General features: G+C 42.0%; 1 protein-coding gene across 4 annotated transcripts in view; it reads left to right on the top strand.

Annotated features, from left to right (window-relative positions):
- Window positions 1-16,038, top strand: part of GAS6 (growth arrest specific 6) — a 137,022-nt gene extending 120,984 nt beyond the window's left edge. For all 4 annotated transcript variants that reach the window (XM_063953389.1, XM_063953386.1, XM_063953388.1 and 1 more), the window contains 6 exons: window positions 4,060-4,249; window positions 10,507-10,671; window positions 10,748-10,916; window positions 11,432-11,604; window positions 13,499-13,724; window positions 15,449-16,038. In XM_063953389.1, the coding sequence (XP_063809459.1) occupies window positions 4,060-4,249; window positions 10,507-10,671; window positions 10,748-10,916; window positions 11,432-11,604; window positions 13,499-13,724; window positions 15,449-15,600 (1,075 nt within the window). In that variant the 3' untranslated portion in view covers window positions 15,601-16,038. The remainder of the gene's footprint in view (window positions 1-4,059; window positions 4,250-10,506; window positions 10,672-10,747; window positions 10,917-11,431; window positions 11,605-13,498; window positions 13,725-15,448) is intronic.
- The last annotated feature ends 255 nt before the right edge of the window (window positions 16,039-16,293 follow it).

The following is a 16,293-nucleotide window of genomic DNA, read 5'->3' as shown; positions in this document are numbered from 1 at the left end:
AACATATATAAAGCCTATACATTTTGGACAAATGGTTTTTGAAATAATGGAGAGACTAAGATAATTTTAAAAGTATTTAATGACCACTAGTATGTCTTATTTTCAGAGTTCAATACAGTACATTGGTATTAGCTGTCATGTCTCTCTGTGGGGTGCAAGTAAAATGTAGCAAAGATACTGGCCGCCAGGTGTTTTTGCCCAAATGTTTTCACTGTACAGTACTTTGTGGCTTTAGTGTAGAATTGAATTATCCCCCATAAAGTACATATAACAGTTGCATGCTCTCTCGTTTAAGTTGGATTTGAGTTGCATTGAATGAGATAACTGACATAGAAGAATACTGTGCACCGCAGGTTATGCCAGAGAGCCTTTGGTCTTCCATTTGTTCTATTCAAATTGCTAAATATTAATTTAGTCTAATACTGCATCATGGTTAATACATCTCTCCGTCCCTTTGGCTTCTGCTCACCTGGCCGCTAGCCTTGTCTGGATTTTCTTTCTGTAAACATTGCTTGACATTTTCAGCTTTCTCCATTAGGGTGAGGGGAAATTTTGGCACAAATCTTTCCTGACTTAAAACTGGCTTTAAATTTGGCTTTAGAATTTCTTCTTTTTGGCTCTGGTCCTGGAAACAATCCTGATGTCGTTCTGTGAAGAATTTCCTAACACAGAGTATAATGACTAGTGATTTTTATGATTTCCCACTCCTCATTGGTGCATAGCCTACTATGTACATCGCTTGTGGCCCTCTTACATTCTTAGCTTGACCTTTTTACAGTGCTGACAGACCTGCTTGTATAAAACCTACAGTAGCTAATGCCATAGTGGTTGTTGTGTGTGACCAATAGCCGCATAAACTGCTAGAGTCATCTAGTTTCATTATTCTATGCTTTTATTATTTTGTTTTTGTTTCATTTATTTATGTTTAAGTGACATGCTAGCAGTATACAGTACGTGTCACTGAAAAACAAACTGTAACATATTAAGGGCGGGATGTACTAAAGAGAAAATGTGATCAAATTATCGCATTTTCGTATGTACTATCACCCGACTGCCACGTTTTCGCCCATGAGGGTATCGCCATGGATGGCGATAACCTATAGAAGTCTATGGGCCCCCCTGCCGCAGACGCCTCTCCCCCGGCATACCTTTCTCGAGGCAGCCTGGACCCCCCTAGGGGGGAAGGGGGGAACTCTAACCAGTGGGAACTCTAACCAGTGGGATGGGGAAGGGGGAGATAAAGGTCAGTATTTAAAAATATGCTGGGGCTATGTGTAAAATAATAATAAAAAATACCCTGGATTTTTTATGCTACCAAGGGAATGTGGGGGGGTACTATTTTTACAATTTTAGACAACTGGGGCAAGAGGGGGACTATTGCCAATGGGCAAGTTCTGAGCAGTTTTGTGGGGGGGGAAAAAATCATCAATTAAGTGGTTGAGGTGCCTGCACTATTCCATGGATGTTCTTGGAAAGTTTGGCATGCTTTGGATATGACACTTTAAGGAAGAGATGATTCATGATGCACTGTATTATGGGGCTGAGTTGGGAACAAAGCAAGTAATTGTGCACCTGGACACCATGCGGCAATGGAACTTTGCAATTGACCTTAAAAAGCAATAGGATGGATTATATATACTGTGTACAATGATGATCCTGTACACTACAACATATTTATAACACATTATCGGAACAATTCAACTGACTGAGATCCGTCTGGAAGCTTTGCAGGATGTTTGTCAGAAAGCTGATTTCTGCTTGCAGCCTATGGGACTCGGTGCGGATAGCAGCTACAGTAATGGGCTGATACTGTATTTGTGCACTTACCGGTGGCCCTTGTTTGTCTATAAGTTATAGATTAGTTCATGCCCTATATCCTAATTTACTGGGGAAGGGGGGTGTTTATCATATCATTTGAATCAAATACAGTATCTAGGTTAAAAAAATAATAATTCTGTAGGACAAAAAACTATTTTGTGCTGTATAGTGGTAAAATTGCCCGGAAACCCCCCTCCACCTGGCCAGTAGCTCAAATTATGACCATAATAGCAATTGTTTTATGATACGATTATTAGAGCTGTCACCAGTGCAGTTTAAGGGACAGAGTGGAGCTGCTGCACATGCTTAGTGGTAGCAGCTTCGTCTGCCAGGTTTGCTGTGTGTAGATCTGAGCACTCAATCAGTGCACTGGACCAGGGTAAGTATTGGTATGAGGGTTAGGCCCAGGTAAGTGTTAGGGTTAGGCACCACTGGGGGGGATTAGCCATAGTCAACACACCCTGTGTCCTTAGCCCTAGCTGCCACCCCAGATGGGTTCGGGTAGGGGGCAATTAGTTACCCCATCCCCTGTTGGTGTTCTAAAAGACGAGATGCCGTGGTCATTCATGTTGCCACTGGCATCGCAGCTGTTGGTCACATATATCACACCTGTTCAGACAGATATTGAAAGCTTCTGCATTACACTTTGGGGGTCATTCCGAGTTGTTCGCTCATTGCCGATTTTCGCAATGGAGCGTTTAAGGCGAAAATGCGCATGGTACGCAGTGCGCATGCGCTAAGTATTTTAGCACAAAACTTAGTAGATTTACTCACGTCCGAACGAAGAATTTTCATCGTTGAAGTGATCGGAGTGTGATTGACAGGAAGTGGGTGTTTCTGGGCGGAAACTGACTTTTTTCTGGGAGTGTGCGGAAAAACGCAGGCGTGCCAGGATAAAACGCAGGAGTGTCTGGCCAAACGCAGGGCGTGTTTGTGACGTCAAACCAGGAACGAAACGGGCTGAGCTGATCGCAATGTAGGAGTAAGTCTCGAGCTACTCAGAAACTGCTAAGAAATTTTCTATTCGCAATTCTGCTAATCTTTCGTTCGCAATTCTGCTAAGCTAATATACACTCCCAGAGGGCGGCGGCCTAGCGTGTGCAATGCTGCTAAAATCTGCTAGCGAGCGAACAACTCGGAATGACCCCCTGTATGGATAAACTGTAATGGAGCTGTGGTACTTGTGTTACTAAAGGCAAAGAGACAGATTAACAGGCCTGACTCAGAGTCACATGCAACCCCAGTATTCACATAGTTGAGCAATTACGCTTGCAAAAACGTCTGAAAACCCCTATGATGCATGTGTTACAGAGTGTTCCGCAAAGGTGCTGTTGCCATTGGGTACCAGAAATGTTGCAGAAAAGTTATGCGCATTCCTGGCAGGACTGGGAGGTGGCTCTAGTAGTGCTTGCACTTATGGTCTGTGCAGTGAGCTTGTTCTGAGAGTGTTTCAGACTTGTCAGTGCAGGCGGCTGCGTTCCTAGATGCACAGCTAAAGGAAGCCATGGTTGGTTGGAGAAACTGCACCTGCTGTAGGATTGTTGCAAGAGTTGACTGTGTAACTGATGGTGGTATATAAGGATGCACCAATTGGTATTACAGCGTGCACAGGCGTAAAAAGTGGGTGTCATTGCACATATGTATACAACAGGGAAGGCGTTTGTAGCAACAATAAAGTCACAGATGGGCTACCGCCAATAGATACTGCTGTGTACGCTATAGCGTGCCACTCAGAATTTGGCCCTAATGCTTTCTGTGCAGAATACTTTTTTGCCTGTACTTTTACCTACAGTCCCGGCAGCTCATATTAAAAAGAGTTTTCATAGCAAGTGGCAACATATGTGTGCCCAAAAAGGCCACTGATCCCAATCAACATGGCCTCATTATTTCTTCATTTATGTGAAGTACTTTAATTTATAGTAAAACAACTCTCTTTATAATAGCTTGCAGCCTGGAGGGCTTGTCTGTTATCTAATGCACAACCCAGGGCAGTGCATTACCTCTGTCCGTTGAGACTCAAAGTGGCAAATCTCTTCTAAAATCTATTTAGATAGATAATTGTATATATGCATATTTATTACAAAGCTATGATGGGCCACTTCATTTATTTCTTCTACAATAACTGATATTGTGGGCGGCTGTAAAGGTTACGTGTGTTGTGGTAGTTTATTGTTTTGTTTTTTTGTTCTGAATACTATCGCCCACCTAAACCTTATTGGTTTATTTCTTGGCATGTTGTAGACTTGTGGCAGAGTTCGACTTTCGAACTTTTGACCATGAAGGTGTCATATTCTTTGCTGGAGGCCACCAAGATAGCACATGGATTGTACTAGCCCTGCGAAACGGAAAGCTTGAGTTACAACTGAAGTACAATGGAATAGGGCGAGTGACCAGCAGTGGACCAACCATAAACCATGGGTTTTGGCAGACCGTGAGTATTCCCCATCACATGTACAGCAGCCAGTGGTCAGCATGTGCAGAATGACAAACTATTTGATATTGGGAACTAAATTTGTTGGGCAATATTGTTGGATATTTTAATAACAAATCCACATGACTGTTCCTCTGATTTGTGTAACTTCATATAAAATCACAAAAAAAATGGTGTATATCTCAGCCATGTTGTTGTTTGTGCATGTAACAGTTGGATATGATATAGATATATAATACAACCAAGATAACACTCACAACCTGATTGTGGTTCATCAGTTGCCTCCCTTATTATCGGCATGGCAGACAAACCTAACACACAATTTCTTGGTGGATATTTATATATATATCGCAACCACAGCGCGAGGCAGTTTCATTTATATAGAGCACAGGTTCTCAAACTCGGTCCTCAGGACCCCACACGGTGCATGTTTTGCAGGTCTCCTCACAGAATTGCAAGTGAAATAATTAACTCCACCTGCGGACCTTTTAAAATGTGTCAGTGAGTAATTAATACACCTGTGCACCTGCTGGGATACCTGCAAAACATGCACTGTGTGTGCCCCCGAGGACCGAGTGTGAGAACCACTGATATAGAGCCATTGTATAGCTATAAATCTGCACAAACACCTGGTCTGTAGGTTCAGCATCGATTACTCTGTAAACTCCAGCCTTACAGGTGTTTGCTGTCAGAAAGTCATTAGACATACGACAAGTATTTACTGTCCCACAAATGATTTTTTAAAAATTTTTTTTTATTACAATTACATATCCCCCAACATGAGAATACTCTGTTCCTGGACTTCCCTCTTACTGTATGATTGCCATCACCTCTGCTGAAACACCTTTCTTATCCATTAACCTGTTCAACACAGGTGCCGACAATCATACATTAAGAGAGAGTCCAGGAGCAGAGCATTGTGTCCCTCCTGGAGAGGGTCATGTTGGGAGATATGCAATTACCCAGATTCTCCACACCAGCGAATAGAATGTGCTCACCTGTTCTTAATTGAGGAGGGCAATGGAGCAAGCTGAACGGTTTCCTATTAAATTCTGTGAGCATCTTGGTTTATATAAAACAAAAAAAATAATATATATAAAAATTATATACTGTATACAGTACTCACAGGATTTAGCAAAAAAAGTTTCAAAACTCCAGTTTTACCCCAATCAACTCAGCGCACATGCTTTTCAGCAAAAAGACTTTTACTGAAATGCATGTCCTGCTAAGCTGATTGGGGTAAAACTGGAGTTTTGACACATTTAACGGAGGGTGTATGTATGTATCTGTACGTATGTGTGTGTGTGTGTGTGTGTGTGTGTGTATATATATATATATATATATATATATATATAACATACATACTGCTCAAAAAAATAAAGGGAACACTAAAGTATCACATCCTAGATCTGAATGAATGAAATATTCTTATTAAATACTTTGTTCTTTACATAGTTGAATGTGCTGACGACAAAATCACACAAAAATTATCAATGGAAATCAAATTTATTAACCCATGGAGGTCTGGATTTGGAGTCACACTCAAAATTACAGTGCAAAAACACACTACAGGCTGATCCAACTTTGATGTAATGTCCTTTAAAACAAGTCAAAATGAGGCTCAGTAGTAGGTGTGGCCTCCTCGTGCCTGTATGACCTCCCTACAATGCCTGGGCATGCTCCTGATGAGGTGGCGGATGGTATTCTGAGGGATCTCCTCCCAGACCTGGACTAAAGCATCCGCCAACTCCTGGACAGTCTGTGGTGCAACGTGGCATTGGTGGATGGAGCGAGACATGATGTCCCAGATGTGCTCAGTTGGATTCAGGTCTGGGGAACGGGCGGGCCAGTCCATAGCATCAATGCCTTCGTCTTGCAGGAACTGCTGACACACTCCAGCCACATGAGGTCTAGCATTGTCTTGCATTAGGAGGAACCCAGGGCCAACCGCACCAGCATATGGTCTCACAAGGGGTCTGAGGATCTCATCTCGGTACCTAATGGCAGTCAGGCTACCTCTGGCGAGCACATGGAGGGTTGTGCGGCACCCCAAAGAAATGCCACCCCACACCATTACTGACCCACTGCCATACCGGTCATGCTGGAGGATGTTGCAGGCAGCAGAACGTTCTCCTTGGCGTCTCCAGACACTGTCACATGTGCTCAGTGAGAACCTGCTTTCATCTGTGAAGAGCACAGGGCGCCAGTGGCGAATTTGGCAATCTTGGTGTTCTCTGGCAAATGCCAAACGTCCTGCACGGTGTTGGGCTGTAAGCACAACCCCCACCTGTGGACATCGGGCCCTCATACCACCCTCATGGAGTCTGTTTCTGATCGTTTGAGTAGACACATGCACATTTGTGGCTTGCTGGAGGTCATTTTGCAGGGCTCTGGCAGTGCTCCTCCTGTTCCTCCTTGCACAAAGGTGGAGGTAGTGGTCCTGCTGCTGGGTTGTTGCCCTCCTACGGCCTCCTCCACGTCTCCTAATGTACTGGCCTGTCTCCTGGTAGCGCCTCCATGCTCTGGACACTACGCTGACAGACACAGCAAACCTTCTTGCCACAGCTCGCATTGATGTGCCATCCTGGATGAGCTGCACTACCTGAGCCATTTGTGTGGGTTGTAGACTCCGTCTCATGCTACCACTAGAGTGAAAGCACCGCCAGCTTTCAAAAGTGACCAAAACATCAGCCAGAAAGCATAGGAGCTGAGAAGTGGTCTGTGGTCACCACCTGCAGAACAACTCCTTTATTGGGGGGGTGTTGCTAATTGCCTATAATTTCCACCTGTTGTCTATTCCATTTGCACAACGGCATGTGAAATTGATTGTCAATCAGTGTTGCTTCCTAAGTGGACAGTTTGATTTCACAGAAGTGTGATTGACTTGGAGTTACATTGTGTTGTTTAAGTGTTCCCTTTATTTATTTGAGCAGTATATATAATGCACGGCACTGCAGACTGGTTAGTGTATCTGATCTTGCAAGGGCACGCAGGCACATTGCCATTTACGATTTGGAGTGCCAATCCAGCAGCTTCCGTATAGATATGTATTTATAGGTTTGCATTTATTATATGGGTATATGTATGCGTGGCGTGTATATACAATTGTATATGTGTGTATATAGGGTTGGGAGCGTGTGACCGACGGTCGGAATCCCGGCCGCCAGAATACCGACAGGAGGGCAAGTGCAACGAAGCCCCTTTGCAAGCCCAGTGGCTTGCTGCGCTCGCCACAGGTTCTATTCTCACGCTATGGGTGTCGTGGACACCCACGAGTGGGAATAGTCCTGGGCCCCCTGCCGGCATTCTGGCAGCTAGGATCCTGGCGTCTGTATGATGACCGCCGGAATACCGACCGCCAGGATCATAACTACATCCCATGTATATATATATGTGTATGTGTGTATGTATGTATGTATGTATGTGTGTGTATATATATATATATATATATATATATATGTATGTATGTATGTATGTGTGCCTGTATCAATCTGTGATATACACACACTATATATACTGACCGGATCTGGTACTCAAGGTCGACACCACTTAGGTTGACACCAATTTGTCGACACCAGAAATAGGTCGATATGTAGAAAGGTCATCATTAGTTTTTTTGACTGTTTTTGGTGTCGTTTTCTTCGTAAAGTGACGGGGAACCCCAATTAGTGCACCGTGTCCCCTCGCATGGCTCGCTTCACTCGCCATGCTTCGGGCAGGGTGCCTCGCTCCTCTACTGTTGCACTCAGCATAGGTTACCGTTCCCAGTTGTAGTCCACGTGGATCGTAAAGTATGAAAAAGTTCTAAAAATAAAAAAAAATATGAAAAACTCATGTCAACCTTTTTCCATATTGACCTTGTCCATGTCGACCCTTTGTCCATGTCAACCTATTTCTGGTGTCGACCTAAGGTGTGACGACCATTTGGTGCTGACCTAAGTAGTGTCATCCTAATTGGTGTCGACCTGGAGTCCGGATACCTACTGACCTATATGTGTGTGTATGTATTTATGTATTTGCAATTATTATACGGGTGTGTATGTATGTATTTAATGTGCAATTTGTGTGTGTGTGTGTGTGTGTGTGTGTGTGTGTGTATGTATGTATGTATGTATGTATGTATGTGTGTGTGTCTATATATATATATATATATATATATAATATGCGATATGTCCGGCACTCCCATGTGGTAATTACCTTGACCCGGTGCCCTTACTTTGTGGATGAATGTAAATGAGCAGAGGTACGGCACTCAGGGCTCCGGATGAGACAATAAATGAGGCGACCACCATGTCAGCAAACAACGTTTCAATCAGTCAAGATTTTCATCAGGTAACCTGATGAAAATCTTGACTGATTATTAGAGATGACACCGAATCCGCTCATCTCTACTGATTATAACGTTGTTTGCTGACATGGTGGTCGCCTCATTTATTGTCTCATCCGGAGCCCTGAGTGCCGTACCTCTGCTCATTTATATATATATATATATATATATATATATATATATATAAAATCATTTATTCCATGGTCTGTAAGTATTATTTTTCTACCCAGAATGTTTCAGTACAGTTATTGTGGCAGGACACGGCAAGGATAAAATAGGTTTTAATTTTAATGTAAACATGGGAGGATTAGCCTAATGTTTGCAGGGCATGGAGTCATGTCTAGTCTTCTGTTTGCCTACCACACTGCATACATACAGTATACTCTGAATTGCACATTTTCAGCCAGCCTGAATGAAGTAAGTTTAGTGAATGTTTCCACACCTCCATGGAGTCACACAGCTTCACCAGCTTTCCTGGAGTTAAGGGTAATGCTAACTGTTTCTTTGAGCCTCGATTTTCAGGGGCAATAGGGATCAAAAACATTAGACATTATATTTTATTGTTCAGTTGATGTACTCTCATACTTTGTACACCACTTTAACACATACTTGTGTTTTTTTTCCATAATATGTGACTGATAGCTACGTGATAATCCAGTATCTGAATTATTTTGATAACTTGGAGCAGAATTCTGAGATTCAGAAACTACAAAAAGCACAAGTATAAGCTCTTGTTCATTTTCGAAAGCTAACTAGTAATTTCTCCTTCAGAGAGAGAAGAAAAATACCAATATGCATCCAGTGGATGTAGTTATGTGACCGGCGGTCACAACACCGACCCCTGCATCCTGCCAGGACGAAATCTCGAAAGTCAGCATGCCGACTAGCAGGGACAATGCCCACTCGTCGTTGTCCACGACACCCATAGAGTGGGAATAGAACCTGTGGCGAGTACAGCTCGCCTCCGAGCCTGCAGCGTGGCGCCACAAGGGGCTTTGTTGCGCTCACCCCTCCCACCCCCCCACAGCCGGCATTCTGCTGCCAGGATCCCGCGGTCAGTATACTGACTGCCGGAATCCCCTGCGCCGGTAACCCGTACCCAACCTACATCCAGTAGTTATCACAGAAAATAGGTTCTCAAACTCTCAGAGGGGCAGATGTATTAACCTGGAGAAGGCATAAGGAAGTGATAAACCAGTGATATGTGCAAGGTGATAAAGGCACCAGCCAATCAGATCCTAACTGTTAATTTACATATTGGAGCTGATTGGCTGGTGCCTTTATCACCTTGCACATATCACTGGTTTATCACTTCCTTATGCCTTCTCCAGGTTAATACATCTGCCCCTCTGTTCTTAGGACCCCAAACAGTTCATGTTTTCCACTTCTCCTCACAGAATCGCAAGTGAAATTACTAACTCCACCTGTGGATCTTTTCAAATGTGTCAGTGAGTAATGTATGCATCTGCTAGGTGACCTGGAAAATGTGAGTTGTTTGGTGTCCTGAGGACAGAGTTTTAGAACCACTGAAATAGAACAATGATGTGCTACATGCCACAGTAACCAGCGGAACATTGGCACATATTGTATTATCCTGAATTGAACAGGGTCTTCATTGCTGATATCTGGTTGCTATGGGATACAGCACATTATTGCTCTTTATACCGGGTTACTACACAAGCCCCAATGATACACCACTTTGCAGGCACAGTCCCGCTTTCTGACTGCATGATTTCAGTATGATATGACTATGTATGTAATAAGGCAGGCATGTTTAATCTGATGGACATAATGGTTTTCTTTGGCCTCTAGCTTACCTGTGACCTTCATAACCTTTATTGTATGATGTCAGGGTTGAGGGTTCACGTTGGTCAGTATGTTGGTCTTATTTCTACTTTATTAAACTGTATTATTCTTCCTTTCTTTACAGATTTCTGTTGAGGAATTGTATCATAATTTGGTAATTAAAGTCAATAAAGATGCTGTCATGAAAATAGCGGTGTCTGGAGATCTCTTTACACTTGACAGAGGATTATACAAACTAAATCTGACAGTTGGAGGACTTCCCTTTAAAAGCAGTGAGCTTGTACAGCCAGTAAGTGCCACCGTATATAGTACGCTACTGTCCTGGATGCTTAGCTACACATGTATTAACCTATGCCTGCTCTCAGATCAACCCACGCCTGGATGGCTGCATGCGAGGCTGGAACTGGCTAAACGGAGATGACACCTCAATACAGGAGACCGTGCGGGTGACAGAAAAGATGCAGTGTTTCGCCATTGCAGGAAGAGGCTCCTATTATCCGGGAAGAGGGTTTGCACTGTTCCTCATTGATTACAGTAAGTGACAATAAATAAACTAATAACAGAATGGAAATACACATTTATGTAGCTATATGTGTGTCTTGTTTCTTTTTTTGCCATGAAATTACTTACTGTGCTATCTACACTTACCTTACTGTAAGAACAAGAAGTTTGAAAGGCTGTCAGTGTGTCGTTCCTTTACATAGAAGTGGTGGCCTTTTGCACTCTATGTACAGTAGCCCTCCTATGAATGTCCATAGTGCTTTTTTGGTGTACTACTTTGTAATAATAATCTCTGCCTTATTCCAATAAGCACTACTTTAGCTGGAAAAGTAGGATTCTGAATGTTTATTATAATGTATTATCAAGAAGGGGTCTACTTGTCTAGCCGATGAATTAAAATGTCATTCTGGAAAAACTTGAGCCAACTTTGAGTTATTTGAGACTATTTATTAGCAAAAGCTTATGTAATGTGGCAAGCAGAATTGTAGATGCTGTCCTGTACACAGCTCGGCGGTCATATTCATGTGACTTTGTTTTATTTAATTTAGTGAATTTATCTGGTAAGGAGGCCTATGAGCCAAACTGGACTGTAGACGTCCGTGCAGAGATAAATCCTGCTACAGATACTGGGGTGCTCTTTGCTCTTGTGTCAGAAGACAAAGAAGTCCTCCTGTCGCTAGCTCTTGTTGATTTTCATTCTACCACAAAAGTGAAACAGCAGGTAAGAACTGTTGCTCCTTCACCTAATATTCATGCACTTAGTTTTCTCACTCACTCCAGTGTCTTAATATTTTTTTAATATGAGTATTATAGAAAGTAATACATGCAGAGATCAGGGATGAATATACAAGCACTGACAATTTGTTTGCTTAAACTGTACTTGGGGGAGGGGAGGGGGGTGTATCAAACCTTCCAAAGAGAAAAGGTGGAGAAGTTACCCATAGCAACCAATTGGCTTGTAATGATCATTTTATAGACCATGCTAAATAGGGATTTTACAATTATTTTTTATTGTATGCAAGTAAATGCCTGGGACATACTGGGTGGAATTCAAATGTTTGAAAAGTCGGTTGGGTGTCGGTATTTTCCTGTCTATTAGAAAGGAAAAAACAGACGCACAACTGACTTTTCAAACATTTGAATCTCCCCCACTGTATGTGGTTCCCGGGTTTCTTTCGATCTTGCCATTCCAAAAATAGCATTGGATAGTCTAGCCTACAGAACATAAAAGCAGACCACTCTGTCCTCATATTTAGCACTTAGAAACTGCCAAAGTTGCATAACATTTCTGAGTATAGATCAGCAATCCGATTATCAGAAGTTACGTAGTTACCTGGTGAAGGAAGACAAGTTGACCTGCAGAATCTGCATCAGTAGTTAATTGAGGACTATTTGCTATATCGGCAGTGACGGAACAAAAGGATATAAGGATTTGCTGTAAGGGCAACCTGTCAAATGGTTGACACTTGCCATGTTTACATTATTATTATTATTGACACCACAATGTTGACATCTGAAATGAAACTAAATAATTTGATAATATAATAATCTAAGTGATCGGAGATCCCAGACCAGGCCACGTGGAGACTCGCATCAGTCCTTCTGATAAATGCCACAGCTGCAGATTTCATTCTCAGTACTGTTGTCACTAGATGTCAGTGTGTAGTTCTCAGTACACCAGCACTATAATAGCTACAGATGTGTTGTTAGATGCTGTTTAGAGTTTGACTTTTTACGTTGTCTAAACAAGACATGTGCCTTGAACATTGATCAGCACTATTAATTACTGGATATTGCATCTGTATAGATTTCCCAAGGTCACGGTACGGCCCATGCCTTCATCCATTCATCAATGTAATTCTTCTCGGTGTCTATCTGTAGTCTGATTCTCTCACTGCACCCTGTCATTATTTATAGACTATTTTCAACATTCTTCTTTTCTAAAAATCTAAAACAATCCTGTGTAAGCAGGGAAACAGTTTTTGCCTTTTATAACAGGAAAATCTGTGCCATGTGTTCCACTAATAGCCGTGGTGGCAATGTGTGAATTAGGGGTGTGGTATGGAAGGTAGATAGTAACTAGGTCGACCACTATTGGTCAACAGTAACTAGGACGGCAGGGTCTCTAGGTCGACATGTCAAAAGGTCGACATGAGTTTTTAATGTTTTTTTTGTGTGTCTTTTTCTTTGTAGAGTGACGGGGAACCCCAATTAGTGCACCATGTCTCCTCGCATGGCTCCCCTCCCAATTGTAGTCCACGTGGATCATTAAGTATGAAAAGGTTAAAAAAAGGAAAAAAATCGTGAAAAACTCATGTCGAGCTCTTGACCTGTCGACCTAGAGACATCTGTCGACCTAGTTACTGTCGACCAATAGTGGTTGACCTAGATAGTGTCGACCTAGTTACTGTTGACCTAGAGACCGGATCCCGTGAATTAGATATAAATCTAGTGCAGGTTTCAGGTGGGGGGGGGGGCTACAAGGAGACCCAGTACATAAATCCAGCCCAGTATGTAGTCTGTTCTATCTGTTGCTGTTTATAGAGCAGGTTAGCTGAGGATACAGTGCTTCATCCTAGATAGAGCTGACTTGTCAAACTAATTCTCCTCTGCAGTTCATCATCCTGTCTGTAGAAAACACTGTAGTTTGCCGATTAGAAGTAAATGTCTGTGATAAAGAACATGTTGTGGAGATCTCTGTAAGTAAAGACCAAATACTCCTTTCCTTTGATGGAACACTTGGAGAAACGGAATTGCAGGAATCAGAATTACAGACCATTCTCACCGCCTTAAATGACCACTTGCCACATGGAGTAAAGACCTATATAGGAGGATTACCAGGTATATTTTTCTAGGGCATTAACCATTAAGATGGAGGTGAATCTTTAACTGCCCAGACAATGTTATCTTATTTCCCATGCAATTTTAATGTGTAGAGTTACTGCTACAATGTGTTCAAAGGTACAGCTAGTCTTTATTACTGAGGCCCCTTCAGCTTCATTTAATATGCAAATTAGGCTCTAGAATTGTTTCATTTTGGTACAATATCATGTAAAATGATTCCTTATTCACTTGTAAGCACAAAATGACTTTGATGTTGGATATTATTTCAGTTAAATACATTTGGATCATTAACGGACATGGGGGCATATGCATCAACGTGTGGAGAGAGCTAAAGTGCAAACCAATCAGCTCCTAATGTCATTTATCAAACACAGCCTGTAACATGGCAGTTAGGAGCCGATTGGCTGGTATTTCTCTTTCCACTTTATCTCTCTCCAAGTGTTGATTCATATTTCCCATGGTGAGAAATGCAGTGTTGTCCTCAAGGCATTCTAACAGTCCCTGTGCGAGGGATACCCATGCTTAAGCACAGGTGACACTCTGTGCACAAGCATGAATATCCTTAAAATCTGGACTGTCGGGGTGCCTTGAGGACCGCGTTTGTCCACCAAGCTAATACATAGTACAATGTTTTCCAAAGAATCGCCAGATATTTCAATGCATCTCAAAGAGGTCACTGGGCCCAAGGCCCAATTCAGGTTGGATCGCAAAATGCGATCCAACTGCACAAATTACAAAAAAAATGCGGGCACATGCGCAGACAGTCAGGCAGAGGCATTCACTGGGTGGGGGGGCAATGCTTAGTTTCCTAGGCGTCGGGGGAGGGTGGCCTCAAAACAGGAGGCAATGTGGCGCAAACATTGGCGTAGCGGGGGCGTGATCGGGCGGCTGCATGACGTGCCGCCTCGAGGCAACCCTAATTTCTACGATGAAGCAGAAATTGCGATGCAATTGCAATTTCTGCTTTATCAAGGGGTGGGGGGAGCGGCGGTCAGCATGCTGGGCGGCCCCCACTATGCAGTCTCATGGATTGCAAATTCTGCTACTTAGCAGAATTTGCAGTCCAACCTCAATCAAGCCCACTATCTGGTAATCTATATACCGGTAATCTATGTACATTCTGTTTAGAAAATACAGGCATTAAAATCACACTACACCTCAAACAGGAACCAGATAACATTTCTTTGTCTTATGTTACTTTGTCACGTGCCATGTGAATGCTGGGAAAACCACCTGAAAACAAGCCCGCCCTTCCCCCCCATGCCACTTATTTAAAGTATTATCATTACTACCAGTTATTTTATATATGGCGCACACACATTCCACAGCACTTGTAGGCATTAGACAATTAAACTATCAGTATATTTTTGGAGTGTGGGAGGAAACTATAGTACCCAGAGGACACCCACGCAAGTATGGGGAGAATATACAAACTCCAAACATGACCATGGTGGGAATGGAACCCATGACCTTCGTGCTGTGAGGCAGTAATGCTAACCATAACACCAATAGTGCTGCTTTTGTATCTGTCTTAGAAAATACTTCTGTCCAATTTCAAATTAATTGTCAGAACTATGAATACCATGCTAAATATTTCCGAATCTATGACTTGATTTAATGGTATACCTATTATTAAGGCAATATAAGAGGATCAGTTTTTAGCTATGTGTTAGATTGTACTTTGTTGTTACGTTCATGATGTTTTCTTCTGCACTGTATAGATGTGGACGTCACTCGCACCCCAGTGACTGCATTCTATCATGGCTGCATGACCATCACTGTGCAGCAAAAGACTCTGGACTTGGATGAGGCTGGGCACAAGCACAGTGACATCACCTCCCACTCTTGTCCTCCTGTTAGGTCAGACAAATAGTTCCAGAAGACACTTTGTCTTTTGTTTTTTTTTAAACCTAAGTATCATATTTTTTATATATATGTATAAATTATTCTGGACTTTGCAGTATTGTGTGTGTATAGTTCCGTAAAACACTGAAATTACGTAAAACCTACTGATTTTTACATGGTGTCAAACAGTTTATGACCATAGTACCCTGCCTTATTGGTTACGGATTGTAATATATTGTAAATATTTAAAAAACAAACTAATGTTAATTACAAAAAACATGTATGGCACGTACAGTACATTTAAGGATGATTGTTTTCTAAATACAACTGAGAACTGTGGTAATATTGAATCTGTGGCAAAGATATGCAAAACTGGAAAATGTGTTATATTTTTAATAGCATACACTACTTTTTTTTTTAATTAACAATTTCAATAAATAAAAAGTTTTCCAAAAAGTTACAACAATTATTATTATTTTTTATATATATTTGTATCTGCTATACATGCACTCTAATATAGGAATGTGTCTATCAACTCTGCTGGAAAAAGAATGATGACATTTAATTGGCACAGAGAACCTGTGTGATGAAAAAGAAATATTAATATTCCTAAAATATACTTAAATTCGGTTTCGCTGAAAATAATGTGTTATATTTAGTGTCTTTAACATATGAAGCTGATGTAACTGTTCTCTAATGCAGTAACACAGCCAGGGCTCCA

This window comes from Pseudophryne corroboree, chromosome 2, assembly GCF_028390025.1.
Source record: "Pseudophryne corroboree isolate aPseCor3 chromosome 2, aPseCor3.hap2, whole genome shotgun sequence".
NCBI classification, from domain to species: domain Eukaryota; kingdom Metazoa; phylum Chordata; class Amphibia; order Anura; family Myobatrachidae; genus Pseudophryne; species Pseudophryne corroboree.
The sequence above is the reverse complement of the archived record's forward strand: the minus strand, read 5'-3'. Positions and strand labels throughout refer to the sequence as shown.